At 32.0% G+C, this 19,970-nt stretch overlaps 1 protein-coding gene across 1 annotated transcript in view; it reads right to left on the bottom strand.

Annotated features, from left to right (window-relative positions):
• LOTGIDRAFT_166379 (hypothetical protein) overlaps window positions 1-18,697 on the bottom strand; it is a gene marked incomplete at both ends in the record, with an annotated part of 28,800 nt that extends 10,103 nt beyond the window's left edge. The window contains 17 exons of the mRNA XM_009063451.1: window positions 1,151-1,279; window positions 1,811-1,972; window positions 2,349-2,424; window positions 4,433-4,605; window positions 5,086-5,135; window positions 5,326-5,329; window positions 5,422-5,508; window positions 5,658-5,659; window positions 5,841-5,969; window positions 6,509-6,644; window positions 7,558-7,636; window positions 8,003-8,102; window positions 8,827-8,831; window positions 9,123-9,260; window positions 17,929-18,050; window positions 18,216-18,366; window positions 18,591-18,697. Of these exons, the coding sequence (XP_009061699.1) occupies window positions 1,151-1,279; window positions 1,811-1,972; window positions 2,349-2,424; window positions 4,433-4,605; window positions 5,086-5,135; window positions 5,326-5,329; window positions 5,422-5,508; window positions 5,658-5,659; window positions 5,841-5,969; window positions 6,509-6,644; window positions 7,558-7,636; window positions 8,003-8,102; window positions 8,827-8,831; window positions 9,123-9,260; window positions 17,929-18,050; window positions 18,216-18,366; window positions 18,591-18,697 (1,650 nt within the window). The remainder of the gene's footprint in view (window positions 1-1,150; window positions 1,280-1,810; window positions 1,973-2,348; window positions 2,425-4,432; window positions 4,606-5,085; window positions 5,136-5,325; window positions 5,330-5,421; window positions 5,509-5,657; window positions 5,660-5,840; window positions 5,970-6,508; window positions 6,645-7,557; window positions 7,637-8,002; window positions 8,103-8,826; window positions 8,832-9,122; window positions 9,261-17,928; window positions 18,051-18,215; window positions 18,367-18,590) is intronic.
• Window positions 18,698-19,970: the final 1,273 nt, after the last annotated feature.

The raw sequence follows: 19,970 nt of genomic DNA, 5'->3' as shown, positions 1-19,970 counted from the left end.
GTGGATAGTTATCATAGTATATAATAAATAATGACTAACCTGACTGATATACTCAGCTAATAAAGGGATATCAGTCAAATGTGGCTAGTTTATCATGGTATATACTAAATACTGACTAACCTGACTGATATACTCAGCTAATGAAGGGATATCAGTCAAATGTGGTTAGTTTATCATGGTATACTAAATACTGACTAAACTGACTGATATACTCTGCTAATAAAGGGATATCGGTTAAGTGTGGATAGTTTATCATAGTATATAATAAATAATGACTGATATACTCTGCTAATAAAGGGATATCAGTCAAATATGGTTAGTTTATAATGGTATATACTAAATACTGACTAACCTGACTGATATACTCTGCTAATAAAGGGATATCGGTTAAGTGTGGATAGTTTATCATAGTATATAATAAATAATGACTGATATACTCTGCTAATAAAGGGATATCAGTCAAATATGGTTAGTATATAATGGTATATACTAAATACTGACTAACCTGACTGATATACTCTGCTAATAAAGGGATATCAGTCAAATGTTGATAGTTTATCATGGTATACTAAATACTTACTAACCTGACTGATATACTCTGCTAAGAAGGGATATCAGTTAAATGTGGTTAGTTTATCATGGTATATACTAAATACTGACTAGCCTGACTGATATACTCAGCTAATAAAGGGATATCAGTCAAATGTGGCTAGTTTATCATAGTATATAATAAATAATGACTAACCTGACTGATATACTCAGCTAATGAAGGGATATCAGTCAAATGTGGTTAGTTTATCATAGTATATAATAAATACTGACTAACCTGACTGATATACTCTGATAATAAAGGGATATCAGTCAAATGTGGCTAGTTTATCATAGTATATAATAAATAATGACTAACCTGACTGATATACTCAGCTAATGAAGGGATATCAGTCAAATGTGGTTAGTTTATCATGGTATATACTAAATACTGACTAACCTGACTGATATACTCTGCTAATAAAGGGATATCAGTCAAATGTGGTTAGTTTATCATAGTATATAATAAATACTGACTAACCTGACTGATATACTCAGCTAATAAAGGGATATCAGTCAAATGTGGTTAGTTTATCATAGTATATAATAAATACTGACTAACCTGACTGATATACTCAGCTAATGAAGGGATATCGGTTAAATGTGTTAATAAATTCATATAGGCAGCTATTAAACCATGAATAGCACATTTATGTGTTAATGGTAATCCCGCACTTGTGACTATCATTTGCTGAAATAGAAAGAAATAACAAAATATTTACTGTTAAAACAGTGCTCAATACACCAATTATATAGAAAAGTAGTAAGTATCTATTGATTTTGCCAAAGTAAAAGATTATTTCACATTGAAAAATTTCAATATACTTGAAAATGGTGAATCTGTAAAGAGGTTGTAGCCTGAAATCACTCAAAGCAATTTACTTCTTAATCAATGTCTCCAAGAATGCCAAATGTCATCATACACAACGTTCATTAGTTTCAAATTAATTCAAAATAAAACCAAAAAAAAAGTTTTTCATGTAATTTTAAATGAAAGCAAGATTTTGAAACAGAAATCTTTTAATTCATTTATACATAATCAAGTTTTAATTCCATGAGACTCCTTTTGTGGAAATATACATTATCATTTGGAACTGTTTGATAATGACCACTTCTGTGATATACCCCTAATTGCACTTATTACTTTGTCAATGTATAAATTTAGAAATGTAGAATATTGTGAAGTTAAACTCTCTTTATATCAATCAAACACAATACAAACCTGAATATCTAAAGCTAATCTGAATAATTCTATTAATATTTCACCATCACCTAACTCTACAGCTAATAAACACATAGTACAATACAATGCTTCAAAATTATCTACACGATTAGATGTCATCTGCATATTCTCATAGATATGCCAATAAAACTGCATACCACTCTAAAAAATATCAAATATACTTTAACTTATAAATACATCTTAAAACTAATCTTGAATTTCAATAAGTTTAATTATCAATACATTGGAAGCACAGACTGTAGTTTAATCTGTTACAGTGTTGTTATCCTGACAGCTTCAAACAAACGGGGAAAATGTTGGTAATTTTGGTTGACATTTTATTATCTAGTGAAATTGAATAAGTCGTTTATCTTTAGTATTCCAGTACACCAAGATTTTATGGGATTAAATAATTCCACAAGGTTTGGCCAAAAATCTAGTTAAAGGCAATATCCTTAAACTCTCTTTACAAGCTGGTGGGATCGTTAAACAATATAAACATTAAAGTAAGAGATAATATAGTTTAAATAATAGTTACCTTTTTCATGAATAATATATCTTGTCTTGAACTTTTCTCTATGGTTAAATTTAGTTTGGAAATATCTCCAGGTATTCTATGAATAAAAGTTCATTCATTATACATTTATTATATATATCAGCCATACACAAACAACATAATCTTGAGCTCAGATAAAACCCATAATTGTTCATAATTTAGTGTTTGGTCGAAACTAGGCAGCGTTTTCTCGAAATGATATTAACCCTTAATTGTCCAAGATCTAAATTCTAACCCTGTTTCTAGGATACCCTTAGCGGTAAGATCGTTTTGAAAATACATGGATCCTAAAATAAATTTAAATGATTGTAGAAGAATTTTGACATTATTTGCCTGACAGTTATCCCAACAGTAAACAGAAAAAAAATATCAATGATGAGATTTGATTGAGGACCACCAGAGAGACAAGAACAAAGGTGAATAGCCTTCCTTACTTAGTTTTCTATAACCTATACCAACTCAAGGCCATTGAACTACTGCAAACTACTGGAAACTTTTTGAACAAAAAATCATCTGTGTTTTCTTCACACATAAACTAGTGTCCAAAAGAAACGATACCACCTGTTTGCAACGACATAAAAGAAAAACTAAACAATGCAGAAGCTTAAGATTGGTGTTATGCTTTTGAGAAATCCTTTCACAACATCTGTACAAAAATTTCATTTCAATAAAATCCGTACAACCAACATGACAAGCCTTTAAAGATGGGTGGGGTCGAAAAAAGAACATTTCGTTAGAGCATTGATCACAGAAACAACAGGAAATGTCACACCACACGTCACAAAGTCAAGTCAGTTGCGGGTATGTCCACCGTGAGCATCATTACATGCCAGAACACACCTACGGACTGATGCCGTCAAACGTCTGATGACGTTGGAAGTGATGCGTTGCCATTCCTCGAGGAGACATCGTTCCAAGTCCTGGACGTTGACTGGAGGCACACGGTGACGTCGGATTTGCCGATCGAGGTGGTCCCATAAGTGCTCGATGGGATTCATGTCCGGTGAACATGGCAAAACCTGTACGTTGGCGTTGGCAAGGAAGTTCTGTGTCAATCTTGCTGTGTGTGGCCTTGCATTGTCATGTTGGAAAAGGAGTCCACGAGGCTGTTGCTGAATAAAGGGCACCACAACAGGCCGTAGGATGTCATCAGGTTTCCACGAATTACGACAAGCCTCGTTTTGACGTCACCACATATGCCACCCCAAACCATTAACCCTCCACCTCCAAACGGCCGGACCTGTTGGATACAGTTAGGCGCCAAACGTTCACCAAATCCTCGGTATACAAGCTGCCGTCCATCGTTTTTGAAGATGATGAATCTGCTCTCATCAGAGAACATAACATGTGCCCAGTCCCGCCGTTGCCAACGTCGAACTCGCCTGGACCAGATCAGTCTGTTGTTCTGGTGTCCAGGCGTAAGGAGCAGTCCGCGGTAGGGATGACGTGGCCGGATACCATACTGCCGTAGTCTCCTGTAGACGGTCTGTTGACGTGGCCGTGGACGTCGCTGTCACGGTGCGGTTCCTCAGGTGTAATACCCGGATGTAACGATCTTCACGGGGCGTTGTTACTCGTGGTCTTCCACTACTGGGCCTGTCTGACGTCTGACCTGTCTGACGTAACCGCTGCATCAACCTGGTGATAGTGATGCGTGCGCAGCCCAATCTTCTGGCAAACATCGACGTGTGTCGCTCCTTGTTGGACCATTCCAACGGCTCTCTCTCTCTCGATGGCTGTCAAACGTGGCATATCTTGTGTTCTTTTTGTTGCTGTGATATCAACGTGTCTGATCAGCCGTTTTATACAGTTTTTATGCACGTGCAGAACATGCTAGAGAGGGAAATGTCACTTTCACGAAATTTACGTTTTTTCCTGGAAGTGATCACGTGTTCCCGGTATTTTTATCGACTATGCTGTGTTTGGGATGTGCAATACGAATTGGCATGTTTTCATATTAGACATTTCACTTAGTAAAAAACAATTTTGAAAATAAGTTGGTATCGTTTCTTTTGGACACTAGTTTATATAACATATTTAAAAAAAATGTACTACATAGAACTTACCTGACTGGTTTCAGTTTTTGAGTGTTGTCATGACGATCTATTAATGTTTGTAAAATATTTTGGACTGTGACACGCATAAGGGAATCATCCAATAATGACATACGTAATAAAGGATGTAAGAATTCTGGAGGGAAAGCATTAGAAAACGTTACAGTCTCATATTTCGTTGCTACCTGGAAAGTAAATACAGATAAATCAAGTCTATGGTGACAGCAATTTCAAAATTAACTTTTTTGATTGAGTCTGCCTCGTGGAGTATATTGGTCAAATTCAAAATGGCATCTTTCAGTAAGAACTCATAAGTTATAATGATGGTTGATTGCAGAGATATGTTACTGTGGTTATTTTTAAAGTGGTGATCACATTTTCATCAAATAAAGTCTCAAAGAAGAAAAAACTCAGAAGGAATATCTGGGAGTACAGTTATCTTGCTTTTCATATCTATGCCAGTAGTTTACAAAACGAATCTAATGAACCAAACCGGTTTCAGATTTCTGTTAAACTAGTAGAACTAGAAATGTGTTTAATGGTAGTGATGTCAAATCCAAACCGGTTTCAGATTTCTGTTTAACTAGTAGAACTAGAAATGTGTTTAATGGTAGCGATGTCATGCAAATCGAGACTTGTGAGTGATTTCAAGACAGATGTCTTACCTTCAATAATGTTCTGAGCAGATTCATTTGTAACTGAGTATCCATTGCACCTCTATAAAAATATACAAAAAACAAATTAAACATTGAAGTGCAAATACAAATACAACACAGAATTGTTCACTCCTTGGAAAAGAGATGAGGACATTAACATGTTAATATAAATATGCTTAGAGATATATACTATATCTATTCCATTGCTTGGATATTTACCATACATTTATGTATAACAGAGGAACAAACATGTCTAAAATAAAAGCAAATATCAATTTACATCTTCCTGGATCATTCCAGATCTAACCCAATGGTGAAGACAGAGTGAAATGAAACTTACCCAACATCTTCATCTGATGAAAATTGAGGGAATTTACCCATAACAAACATCATAATCTCAATTTTCTGGTAATCTGGTAGATTATTAGCAAACTGACCTAGAAGGTATACAAGTTCATTCAATCAAATTATTTCTGATAGTTTTCTAGTAGTGCTGGGTTTTGTCACAATATGATATGTATTACAATATAAGGGCTGTAATACAGACTATAGGATAAAATGCAGATAAATATTATTTTTACTGCTGTAAATTTTCAGACAATACGGGATCATATTACTAGTAATATATTGTTAATAAATACACAATACATATATCGTGACATGTCATATGACAATGTATAGATTCATCTAGTGATGTTTTATATATAATGAAATTCCTGCAATACAGTCTACTTTTGATACTCTGAGAGTTATAACCTACATACCTATTGTATTAATGACTTCGTCTTCAAATTCTATTTCTTTATTTCGTAATTCTGTATTTTGACTTTTATTATCAACTGATATTCGCAGATGTCTTAATAAAATATTAAATACTTCTAATACTGATGGTCCTAAAATATAAATAAAAAATAGAGAAAGTCTTTAATATATCATTATGAATCGGTTTATGGTCAAAGGGGGATTATATGCCAGCTGCACATGACATCCACATTTTCCATATAAAATTCTCCCTTACCCTCTCCCTTTCTATGTCTCCTTCCTGACACAGATTTCATTTTTTTTTTCTTTAAATATCAATAGAAGGAGATATTCTTGATTAATTTACTTCATCTCAATAGCTCAAAATATGTTCACCCAGTTTTAACCAGGTTTTAAGACTAACATATAACTATAACACAAAATTATAAACATGGTATCAACTATAATAATTGGAGTTTGTTTCAAAGTGGCATCAAAAAAACCCATCCGTATTGGCTCTTATTAGATAGAAATCTAGTAATAAAACATTTCAATCGAACAAAGTTGTTTAATGATAAATTGGAAATGGAAATCTCAGACTTCCAAGTTATCAAGCAAGTGTCTCCAGTAGATGAGATAATTCAGCTCCTAGAGCAAAGCTAAACATTCTTTGTTACAAATAGTAACATACCTATTGAACCACCAGCTGATATAAGTACTGCTTGAAATAATACACTAACTATACTACTCTTAATACTAGGATCAGTTTTAACATGTTCATCTAAATGATCTAATAATGATGAAATCACAATATAACCATACTGTGCCTACAACAAACAACATTTGCAATATCAGTAATAAATAAAATGAAGTTTTACACCCTTCTTTCTACATGTAATTCTGAGAGGAATTTTGCCAAGACAGCATTGCATATAGTATATCAATGTCTGATTTGAACTCAGCTCAGCATATTTAACACAGAAAAAAGTTGAAAATTTAATTTTACACGCAAGAATAGAATCAAAATATTAATAATCATATGATCATTCAAATTGGTTTACAAAGTAAAAATCAAAGAGTTGAGAAGCCACTGTTATGAAGTCAATAATTTGCATTTCTGAAAGGATATATTTATTGTCATTTTTGTCGTGGGTGACCGCTTGAAACCTCGTATAAGGATATATGACGCTTAATTACTTTTTGAGAAAAAAGCAAAAAACTATTTGTACGCGTATTTTGTTAAAAAAAAATTTATTATTTTTTTTACAGCTATATACGTGGTTTCCATTCTTTGAAAATATAAACCTTGTATAACAATTTGATATCTTCGACATATTGAACAAAAAACTCGTATAATAATACAGTATACGAGGTTTTTCATTTTCATCCGCAGAAAAGGAACATTGAACCTCGTATAATAATATATGTTTATATACGTGTTATTTAATTGGTGCTTTTTGAGTTTTTTTACAATCAAGCTAAGAATACAAGGTTTTGATCATAAGATCTGCGCATTTACGAGCTTTCGAACAGTACCAAAACGTCAAAATGACCAAATATGGCATATACGAGTTTTCAAGCGGTCACCCACGATATAAGGGTGTTACTGAACTGAATTGTTTCAGGTCCATTATCTTGGTCTATGACTCTAATTTACATCATTTTCAAAAACTTCGTTCCCAGAGGAAAAATTACATTGTAAATAAATGTATACATTATATATAGATAGATGTTACTAACCTGTACAGAATACATGATGATTTTAAAACATTTCACAGCAAATTGATTAGGCACCCATAATGAGTGGTTATCCATATGTCTACAAGTAAAAATATAACATCTAACAACTAGTTCTAGATACAATATAGTCACATAGATTGTAAAAAGCCTTATCAAGACCAGAAAATCAAAATACATATATTACCTGAATATTGCAAACAATCACTTCACTGAAGTAGTCAATAATAATGAGTGATATAATTGAGAATATTTTGCTGCCCACAAGCTCTGGCCCCATTTAACAAAAAACACACCCATCAAAATCTATTCTAATTTGGGAAATTTGCTTATTAAATGTTTGCAAGTTGTTTTGTGAATTCATCTGAATGTTTTTTGCCTCTTAAAAGCCCCAAAACAGACTTAATTCTTTAAAAGAATGTAAAAATTCAATTTGATGAATACTTACATAAGGACTGGTTTTACAACAGATTTTATACAACCATAAGATGCTCGGCAGATCAAATCTCGAAAAACTGTTTCTGCTATAAATGAAGGATGTTCTTCATCTCTTGGACTTTCAGCATCAGTTGATAGAAAACTAAAGTCATAAAATAAGTTTTAATTTTATTGAAATGATGTTTTATTTTATGCTACACTTGGTATTTGATCTGAAGAAATTTGTCCTGCCAAATGTGCTCTAGTCTCTAAAATATTCGACTAATCAAATTCTCTGTTTCACAATGATAACATGTAAGAACTTCTGGTTTAAAATTGACTAACAGACTATTTTTAATTAGTTAACATAAATCATGACAACTTCTGAGACCACTGAGTCAAATTTTGCCAAAATAAATCTAAGAAAAAATTTATTCCAGATCATGGATTGCCTATCATGTACCATTGTCAACAGTGCTAATTGCCTGAGATATCTTAGCATATTACATGTATAACATTTTTTTTGTTTTGTGAAAAAGATTTCTATCTATTGTTTAAATATTTATATGCATTGAGTAACAATGGAAAGTTTAATAGTTGTATTTGTCTCAAAGCAGTAATTATCTAAGTTATTTCCTTACAAGATCTCAACAAATTCTTCACCCCACTGTGATAGATTGACATTTACCCACATAAAATTTGCCTTAAGGGAAATATAACTATTGATAAACCCAGCCATAATGAGACTGTGTTAGTTTTTATATATCATAGTTAATAAACAAAATGGTGCTAGAGGGACTCCAGTTCTAGGTCAACATGATCTGGTCCAAGTTTTCAAATAATATGATAAAAAACATAGACTTGAATAAAATATAAATTAAATTTAAGTAATGTAAAAAAATTGCACTCCATATAAACCTGATGCTTTTACTCAAAATTATCATTGCCAAGATCAAATTAGTCAACCAAACATCTAAGAGAAGATATTAAGGAATATAAACAAATCATATGTTCACCAAGTCTCATCAAAATCAGATGAGCACATGCTGTATTATACTCACATACCAAATTCAACTTGAGGACATGAGTAATTGCAACTGCTCAAAATCATGATCTTTTATCAGTTTATTAAAAATATGAAATGAACCTACCTTGGATCATGCATGTTAAACAGTAATGATGGTACTATTTTATCCATATGAACTGGATCCCATATATTAACTTGTAAATCATCACTAACAGTCTTGCGTACCAGACCTTGTAATCCATGTAGACCAGCTCGTCGTATCCTACCACGACAACAAAATACACAAATAATCCGGGTGAAAAACATTATCACTTTTTACTCTTTGTATCCATGTTTTGTGAAATGATTGTTTTTACAGTTCAGGAAGTTCATGGACTCCTACAACCAGCAAAACTTTCTTATTTAACTTTTTCAAAAAAAGTCTTATTTCCATAAAATTGTTCACCATTAGCTTTATTTCCAACTCTTCCTTACGAATATGTATTACAAGTAAATTCAAATGATTTAAAATATTGGATAAAACTGTGCAATAGCCCACTATTAACCAGTGCTTCTCAATCCCAGTGAGATTTTCCAAATCTATTCATCTCTGTCATTTTAAAATGTATTTCACTCGAAAAATGTATTCAAAAATTAACAATGAACGGATAAAAATTCATACTCCATATACTATGGACTTCCAATTCCTCAACTGTTAAAAAGCACTGCTATAAACAGTCTGTAACTATTTGGCTTATCTTGTAGTATCAGATTACCAGATGTAGACATAAATAACTGTAATTTTAAATCATAATACAATTTTAAACACTAGCTTCCTATTGTAAACTGTGTATTGCAACTAATATTGGCCAGTAATGTTTCTTAGTTCAATAACCGAATAAGTAATACATCTAGTCAGAGACACATAAATTCCAACAGACAGATATAAAATCTTCAAAATCAATGCTGGATATATTCTTTACCACTCCTAACACTTGACATCCATTGTTGAATCTTCTTTATGAAACTTCAACTGCATACGAATAAAGTCTCAGAAATTACATATACGTTCAATCAAAGTCAAAGAAAATTTGAACTATACAACATTTACAATAAGAGAGAGGTATGAATTGGTATATGTCTACAATTTGTGCTGTGTTAATATTTCAATTTTCAGTTTCCATTATAAAACTAATATGTATAGTTTGACATAATCTGCATGACATAAAGCCAATGACATTAACTTTGTCAACAATGTTCTATTTGTAAAAGATATTTCTATAGCATCAACGATAAATGGCAGTAATATTCAGTCATATTTCACTTAACTGATAATGAATTAAGTTAGATAAAACACATTTCTGACCCCTGGTCCAAAACCTTCAATTCCATCCCATCCCATCCCATCCCATCACATCCCATCCCATCCAAACCCCATCAATCCATCCATCCCAACCCATCCAATTCAATCCATCCTTCCATCCATCCCAACCTCATCCCATCCCATTCCATCCATCCCAACCCATCCCATTCCATTCCATTCCAACCTCATCCCATCCCATCCATCCATTCCAACCTCATCCCATCCAATTCCATCCATCCATACCTCCCTCCCAACCTCATCTCATAACATTCCATCCATCCCAACCTCATCCCATCCATCCATCCCAACCTCATCCCATCCATTCCATCCATCCAATCCAGCCTCATCCCATCCCATCCCATCCCATTCCATCCATCCATCCATCCCAACCTCATCCCAATCCATTCCATCCATCCATCCCAACCTCATGCCAATCCATTCCATCCATCCTTCCCAACCCATACATACAATATCAAAGATAAGAGAATTGAATTTCTTCTTCTTCAAAAGGCTCTATGAGATCAAAAAGCATTGCAATTAAACCTTTAATCTAAGCTAATAGATCTTGATGTTCAAATTTCCATATAGATTATTAGATAAAATACAAATTATTTCCTAATGAATTCCACAGATACATTTGATTAATTTCCCAGGAGACAAAAAAATACTTCAGGAACATAACAACATGAAATAAACACTATCCCTGGAAGAGGAGAATAGTTCCTGTTAGTACTTGTCACATAATATAAAGACAAGATGGAATTAGACATGACAGGAGACTTCAAATGTGAAACCTCAACTCAATAAGTTTGACACTAGAAAAAATCAAGAAGCTAACAAAGGCAAACAAGATATTCAATAAATGTAACCTTTTAACTTTAACATTTCATTATTTTGAATCATAACCCTGGTACTATTCAATATTTCTTCAATTATTACAAATCACCTCATTAAATGTTTCAGCTGTCAATTTGCTCTTCAAACTTTCACTAATTGGAGTGTAAACTAAACTATTGATTTATCTGACCAGTAAGTAATGAGTAAAAAACCTAAGAAACTCTGATGAAAAACCCTGTAATTTAAATGCAATGCTCTTAACCAAAATGCAATATCCAAAGTATTTTCAAATTGATTCAAGGACATCAGTCTGATTTTACTTCTGAGTCACTGACTCTATTATCTTTTCAACTGCTTATCAATATGTCTGCAGCAAATATAATCTACCCAATTCATCTTAGTGTTAAAAACTTTCATCTGTTCTTGATTCAATGATAACAATAGGACCTGGAAATTTTGTCTAACAAATAAATTCAATTATAAATCAGTAGAAATGAATCAAAATGTTTAAAGGGAAATCTATTTTGACCAATCATACTTTAGTCTCAGGAACATGAATATTTTAGCTTAGCCTATCAGTAATTGTGCTCACAGCTCACTGTCGAAATTTGTACAGAATTATCTGCATTTAAATGTTAAAATGATGACTCGTCCTTTTAAGATACTCTGTGATATATAGAAAAGACATAAGTAGAAATAGTGAGTATATTTCCTAGTTAGAAGTTTGTTTAAAAGAATTATGCAATTTCATACATTTCTAGTACTTCTGCATATATTCAAGGCTATAATCAAACTCCAAAAATCGTGCATGTGTCCCTATAAACTTGATAAGAAACTAGCATCTCAAAGTCTGTCCAATTAAAAAAATACATGGCAAACGCTTTAAAAAAAATTTACATAAAATCTGCAAACTAATCAATTACACAGCTTTTCACTGCAGTCTTAATCAATCTTGTTAAGGTTAAAATCAACAAGTGTATTGTGAATTATTTGCTTCTAATAATGAAAGAACATTCCTGCTATCATATTCATTACTAGCCTATATCTAGTACATCAAAGTCATCACTAGGCTATAGTGCTGGGAATCAAGTTTAAAATTATCATCGATTATCGGCAATATATCGTTAGGCATTTCTGATAATCGATAAAAATCGTAATGTTGATACTCAAATTTTAGGTCAAGTAGTCGACTCATTTCAAGTCCTATTTATGCTGCCTACCACTAACTTCTATGTAATGCTAGTGTTAGATGCTAGTATGTGTATTGTGTTATTATCATGTTCTTCGCTATGTGACCAATCTTTTTGTTTTAAAGACGTTTGGAAGATTAGTTTTCGTCAATATCGCCATCCGCATGAATGTACCGTTGAATGGTAAAAATAATTGACTTGATCACACGTTCTTGACGAATTGTGATTAGCCTTCTATTTATAAGAAGCATTGATTATCCAATCAGCATTGTCGTTACATAATTAGACTTGATAAAAAAAGGGAGACAACTACAATCGTGTGAAAAATAAAGGGAAAGTCATGCCCAAATATCGGTACCTGTATTCAGTTAATTATATATACGTATAATAACATATGTTTGTCCTAATTTATTGTGAATGAAATTTTTTTATTAATGATTGTTATGATCATATACAATCAAAGAAATGGAAAAACATACGAGAATAAAGACTTTAGCTTAGTTTATTTTGCGGTACGTGACTGCCGAAAGCGTGTTTTTATTATGGTCCCCGGAGTAATTTTACAGAATTACCGGAGGTTATGTTATTTTTTGCGATAATCGATTTTGAAATGAACCATCGATTATCGTTATCGGTACATGACATAAGAGCAATAATCGATTTTTAGATAATTATTCCCAGCACTACTAGGCTATATCCAATACATCATAGTCATCACAGACTATATCTAGTACATCATAGTCATCACCAGACTATATCTATTGTACAATTGTACAAAGTACACCATAGTCTTCACCAGACTACATCTAGTACATCATAGTAATCACCAGACTATATCTAGTCATCATAGTCATAACCGGACTATATCCAATACATCATAGTCATCACCAGACTATATCCACTACAACATAGTAATCACTAGACTATATCAAGTAATCATAGTCATCACCAGACTATATCTAGTACATCATAGTCATCACCAGATTATATCCAATACATCATAGTCACCACCAGTACCCAGGTATATCATAGTAATCACTAGACTATACCCAATAACATAGTCATCATCAGACTATATCCAGTACACCATAGTCATCACTAGACTATATCCAGTATACCATAGTCATCACTAGACTAAATCCAGTACATCATATTCATCACCAGACTATATCCACTACAACATAGTAATCATCAGATTATTATCCAGTACATCATGTACTTAACAAATATCTGGTATAATAGTAAATACCAGTACCAGACTAAATCCATTAATTCATGATACGTCAAGGTCAAGCAAAATAAAATCTATAATTCTAATCAAATACGGAGAAGATATTGATATAAACATTTTACTTGAAATATTACACATTACTAATACATACGACAGCTTAAATCAAACATCAGTATCATTCTAACAAGCATTGTAAGATTGTACAATAAGTTAATGGTTCTATGTAAAGTAATTTCTATAAACTAAGGGGAAGAACATAATATTGATCATGGGACAATAAAATCATCTAAGATCTGAAGATGTTATTGTGTTTTTCTGTCAAAGAATCCTTCAAAATAACTGAAGGAAAAACATCAAAATCAAGCACCATTCAACGGAGACCTCTTCTTGAATATTTCTTAATACAGTTAAAGTTTGTTTCTTAAAAACAAAAGCTTTCAGTTATACAGATTGCCAGAATTTGATATAAAACAAAGATCAAAGATGTTGATATTTTTAAGAATTCTGGCATAAGAATTCCCTTCACATCAGGATTTCAACAAGATATATATATAGGCCTATTCAGCTGAAAGGCATTTCCAATAATATTCAATTTTCAATAAGAACATGCATAATTTTTCTGGACATAAAAGAGACTTTAAGTTTTTATGGCCGAGTACAATATTTAACCACTAAAATATACTTCAATTTATCAGTAAATCTGAACCTTTAACACTTCATTCTTCAAGTTTAAGGTAAAAACAACCACATCAAATATCCAAAGTCAAATGACACTGCAAATTGCTCAGCATTTTGAGCATTTTTTAGTTCCAATTTATCACATTTGGAGCAAGAGTAGAAGAAACACCGGATACTGGTTTATAGAATGGTATATCTATGAGAAAGGAAGGATACAGGTCTTGTAAGCGTGCTGAATGACACATTAGTTGAGTTATTGATTTTATTCTATAGTCTTGATCTACTAGACGCAATAAGAAGTTGTTTATAGATATCTTATCATTACTGATCAATTGATCAATCAAAATGTGAGGGAGGAATAATTCCAAGAGTTTTTAATGCTCATTTTGTCTGGAAGCATGATTTTGAAACATGCATATAAATATCATACATTAAAGATTGTCCTTTTTAAGGCTCACTTGTAGATTCAATTTCAGTTCTTATAACAAATTGGATTTGGAAGTCATTCACACTGTAATATTTCTATTATGAACAGGACAAAAAGGTCATGGCATGAAAAAACAAAACACGAAGTAAAATTCTATCTACTTTTTCATTGGAGTGTTTCTCATCAGTAACAATTCTAAAGTATTTTATGAACACACAAGCTTGTCATATTACTCATGAAAGATGCACCTTATGCACAAAACTTTAAATCTTCAGGCCAATGTCTTCAGAGCAATCAAAAGCTTCCAAGCACCAAGATTCTTGAGACTTTAACTCAAATTTTCACTTTCACAAAAATTACAAATCCTGTCCTGTCGTTGTTGTTTGCTGTTAAAGAACAGCTTCAGAAAACATTTTGTCTTGTATTCAGTAATGTATTGATATGAAAGGACTAGGGCAGAATAGATTTCAATTCATTAGGTCATAAAAATACTAAATTTCAACATGAAAATTGAAGTTTTATCAAACTGGTAGAAAAAGAAACATTGAGTTCAACTTTAAAAGAAACTAATAAAAGTGCAACTTAAAATGGTACACTAAGTATTAAATATTAATCTATCTACAAGGGTTGCTACTGTAACTAGGATATACTTAATTATCAATTGTCTTCTATAAAGAAACACTATAGCAGACATGTTAGGAAATTCTATTCAGTTTATATGCCGAAATCTTTAATGGTTTTTCAATTGATTTCTGATATCTAGGTTCCTGGTTGTTTTATAATCAATTAGATTGTTAATAGCTAACTAATGACAGTAAATACTGGTTGTATCCAATCTCACCAAACTTTTCTTTATTTTCATTCAGTCTTTATTGATATTACAAACAAAAATCAGGAATTTCAATTCCAAAATATCCAATAACAGATCTCCTGGGTTGTAAGCAGAGAGTTGGGTAATTTCTTTTTTGCCTAATGAAGCCCATTATTGTCAAGTCATATTTTGGAGGTTCTGTTGCACTGTCAATTGCTTGGTTACATCTGGGAAAAAATGGAAGTTGTTAGTTCTTGTTCTGTGAGTGAAAGTTCAAAGAGCAGAATTCCAGTCAACCCAGCTGTAAATCAATGCCAAGAATTTTGGCCAAGAACCAACTGGTAGAAAAAACTCTTTGTGAACTTAGGTTGTTATCCTTGTACAACATACTTCTTTATTTCTTTCTTTCATAATATATTAACTATGTCAGGCAATTCCCTTTGGAATTTTGGCTACATTGTTTTAATTAAGAATTCAAAATTTGTTGCAGTAAATATTTCTAGAAGAAATCTGATATATCTTATCAATTGCAATATGAATACACCTCTTTCTAAAGTTAAAAGTCACTAAGTTTTTGGAGGGAAAATAACTTTCATGCCAGAAATAAACTAAAATAAAGGTAACTCAAGGTTATTTTTTGTGTTTTGATCTTAAAAATAAAAGCTGTGTGATCAATCAATATCAAAAAGCATGTTTTGATGAAAATAACCTTCAATAATCCATTATCAATAATGTAACAGATGTTCCTTTTGAAGTTGAATCAAAACACAAATCTTTACATGGAAATTAATTTTATTTTTGGTGTGTTGTGATATGACGCCTTAGCAACTTAATTACCAGTCTGACCAATTATTTCATAAATATAGGGTAACTTTGACATTTAATACATGATAAAATTTGATATTCAAGAAATCAATATTATAAATTCATAGCGCGGCAAAATGGAGTAAAATTTTCGGATGGACAAGAATCAAAGAAAAGTATAGTAAATCTGCAAAAACATCTTTAACAGAACAGCCAGATTTGCATTTCAGTCAGATTTGCTATTGATTTGGATTTCAGCTTCTATTGATGTATTCTGAAGTTTTGAGCCACACAATCAACCATTCTTCAGTACAAGATAAATATAGCCATGCGAAGCAAGATGACATATGCACACCAGTAGCTTTGATTGCACATCAATCATTGTTTGTAGCCTGTACAGTGAATCAACTGTAAGCCCAAAATATATTTGTGGGTGTATAAAAACTAGTTAAATTAAATTTGCAAAAAATGTCATGTTGGCAGCAATTTTAAGTATTTCAATTTTCTGAAACTCATATATATAAAGGGATTAAGTATAAAAATGGAAAAAAATATCATTAAAAACTAATAGGTGAATATCAAAGTATGATTAGGTAGATTATATAAACTTATTGGTATCAATTTCAAATTGTCTGGTACTGATGATAGATAATAGAGTACAACTCTAGATGTCTTCTCTTGATCAAAAGAAAAATGTCAAAGGTCAAAACAATAACTAATATACAGTTTTTCCATATATACTTTTATTACAAATTGTTAATTTTGCTTTTTTTTTTTTGAGCAAACAAGAACCACAAATGTTGGATTTTCATTCTGCTAAGAGACACAAGTCTGAATCACATAATATCAGCTCAGAAAGAAAATATTATTTTTGTTATTCCCCTACTGGCTGACGGTAGATAATAATTAGACGACCACATCCCTTTTATCCTTGTTGAAGCTAATATTGTAGTAAGCTGCATGTCTTTGAACATAAACTGTTAAGAAATCAATAAACAGTGAAATATTTTAACGTCAAGGTCATGTATTTGTCAGTCAAAAGTCAAGGTCATCATAATCGTGATTCTACTCTGCACAGCAACATGCCCAAAGGCAATCAAACTATACATTTATTGAATATTATAGAAAATGTTAACATCTAAATAATTTCATTAAGATGGACAAGTTCTTTGTCTCAATCTTAAAACCCATTTATTTACTGAAATTATTTAAGTTTCTAAAATGCAGATCCATAACAAATCATAGTTGTCTGCAGTGACTTGGTGACTAATTTTCTTAAAATTAAATAATTATGACAAAAAATGAATTGTTGCAATACATAGGCTGTCTTCAAAAATAAACATTAAGGTACTAACAATGTGTTTGCTTTCGGAAGATAATATAATTCTGATCTAAGGGTATAGAATATGAAAATGGATGCACTAATGACTGAAGATGAAAGACAAATCAACTTTTCAAATCAACTCCATTATTAACACATTATTCATATTTATAAACTTCTGGTTTTTTTTTCAGTGGAATGAGCAGAAAGCATGCATTGATATATCTGTTGTGAGGTTACTAAAGACGAATTAAACTCATGGCAGAGGAAAATCATAGAAAATACTTACTTTGTCCTTGTCTCTTGTTTCTGTAATCCACTGTGACTCATGGAACTAAATTTGGACACAAAAAAATCATAGCGTCTATGATAGGATGGTGTATCTTCTTCGATATTGGCAAATTTTACAAACTGCAACAAAAAAAAAAATTTATTTACATCTCTGGCAAATTCTTCAGTCATTTGGAGTGTATAAATTAATTAGATTTTTTTTTGGTTAATTTTGGGGTGCAATATATAAATCATCTGGAGTTTTCAATTGATTCAATGATTAAGTAAAATAAAGATATAACTTACTGAAGCTGTTGCTAATATCTGCAATTCTGGTTCTTCACATTCCAAAAGTTTTTGAACCATTTTCAAAAAACTTTCAACAAATAAATTCAATGACTGTGCATGACAAGAAACAAGTAATTGATCTAAAGCATCCATAGCAATAAAAACAAACCTGTAATACAGATTGTAGTCTAATATAATATACAACAACAGTACAATTCAAAATCAATAATAACAATATTCAATTGAAAACTTATCTTTCAATTGAAATTCATCTTGAAACAAGGAAACTTCCTGATAGCATAGAGCGCATCTTAGTTCTCTTAGATACTGGATCTATTAACTATAGTATTCCTTGTAAATGACTTAAATATTCAAGTGAAAATAATTACTTACTCTACTCTGCGCCATTTAACTTCTTTATTTAATCTCTGTTCTAAATACTGACCAATTCTATCAAGTTTTTCTGGTGAAGACAGAGCATAAAATGTCAATTTGTCCATATTAATACGCACCAAACCATCCTGTAATTATAATGACATTGTATTCATAAAAATCTTACATGGAGTAATATATGATCAATTTGGAAAAATTAGTACATAATTTCTTATTACAACTCTTTCTGATAACTCTTACCTGAGGATCTTCAGGGAATATATTATCAACCAGAACTTTATATCTTGGTCGTAAAGCTGAGCAACATCCACAACAGCCTACAAAATAGTTATACTGAAACTAAGACAGAAAGCTTATTTGATAATCATAATCTAACATGATCTACTTAGGGCCCTTTTTCTGAATAAATCTTATCATTAAAGTTTCTCATGAAAGTGACATACCGTACCATATTTTCAGGGAAAGTGAGTTTATTTTCAAAATGAAATAACCATAGGCTAACATAAACAAAATATTTCTATTTGGTCATTCAACAGTAAACAGTGTACTAGTTGGCTTAGCTAGATCTAGCTTAGGGCCTACTTTCAACAGCAGTGAGCTCGCAAAATATAATGTTCAATCAATTGCATATCATTTGACGTAAATGTCTTTTAAAATATAAAATGAAATGATTATAAATTGACAAAGCATATAATGTGTGGGCACACTATATTTGTATAAAGTGTTGTGTTTAGAATTGATCAACAGCCATGAGCAGTTTGGTCAAACGAACACAGTACTCATTGTGAAGTGTGGGATCATAATTCATGCAGAGAATGATGAGGCATATAATGAACTGGACATCTGCCTAGGACCCCCTGTTGTCTTTGACCTTTGGGGGTCCTGAAATGAGACAGATAGACCATACCACATAGAACTAGTGTATTCCAGGGTAATTCTTACATCACACTGGGCAAAAAATGAATCACATAAGACACACTGCCTGCTACATTATTAGGCCCATCAGACACCTACAAAGAGTTCCAAAATTTGCGCTAGATCAAACATAATAACTACCACTTAAAACAAAGTTTATTTTCTTTGACACATCTCCAGGAATGCAGTCAATGCCTGAATTGTAGGCTTAGGCTGTAAGATTGTGTAGTCTGTGTAGAACGTAATAGAGTACTGAAATTGAAACTCGACTTACCGGCCATGGTAAATCACTTGTAATCACTTGTACGTCTGTAGATAGAAAAATTATTGATCAAACTTTTAAAATATGCATGCAACTCAATCAAATCGCTTAGGTCAATATTTCACATTTTTTAATCAGGGTTTGGGAATAATTTCCATTTATCAGCCATTTTTATTGCCCTCTACAAATGAGAGTTGTCTCCC

Source organism: Lottia gigantea (assembly GCF_000327385.1).
Source record: "Lottia gigantea unplaced genomic scaffold LOTGIsca_58, whole genome shotgun sequence".
NCBI lineage: Eukaryota > Metazoa > Mollusca > Gastropoda > Lottiidae > Lottia > Lottia gigantea.
This window is presented reverse-complemented; position numbering and strand designations above follow the sequence as displayed.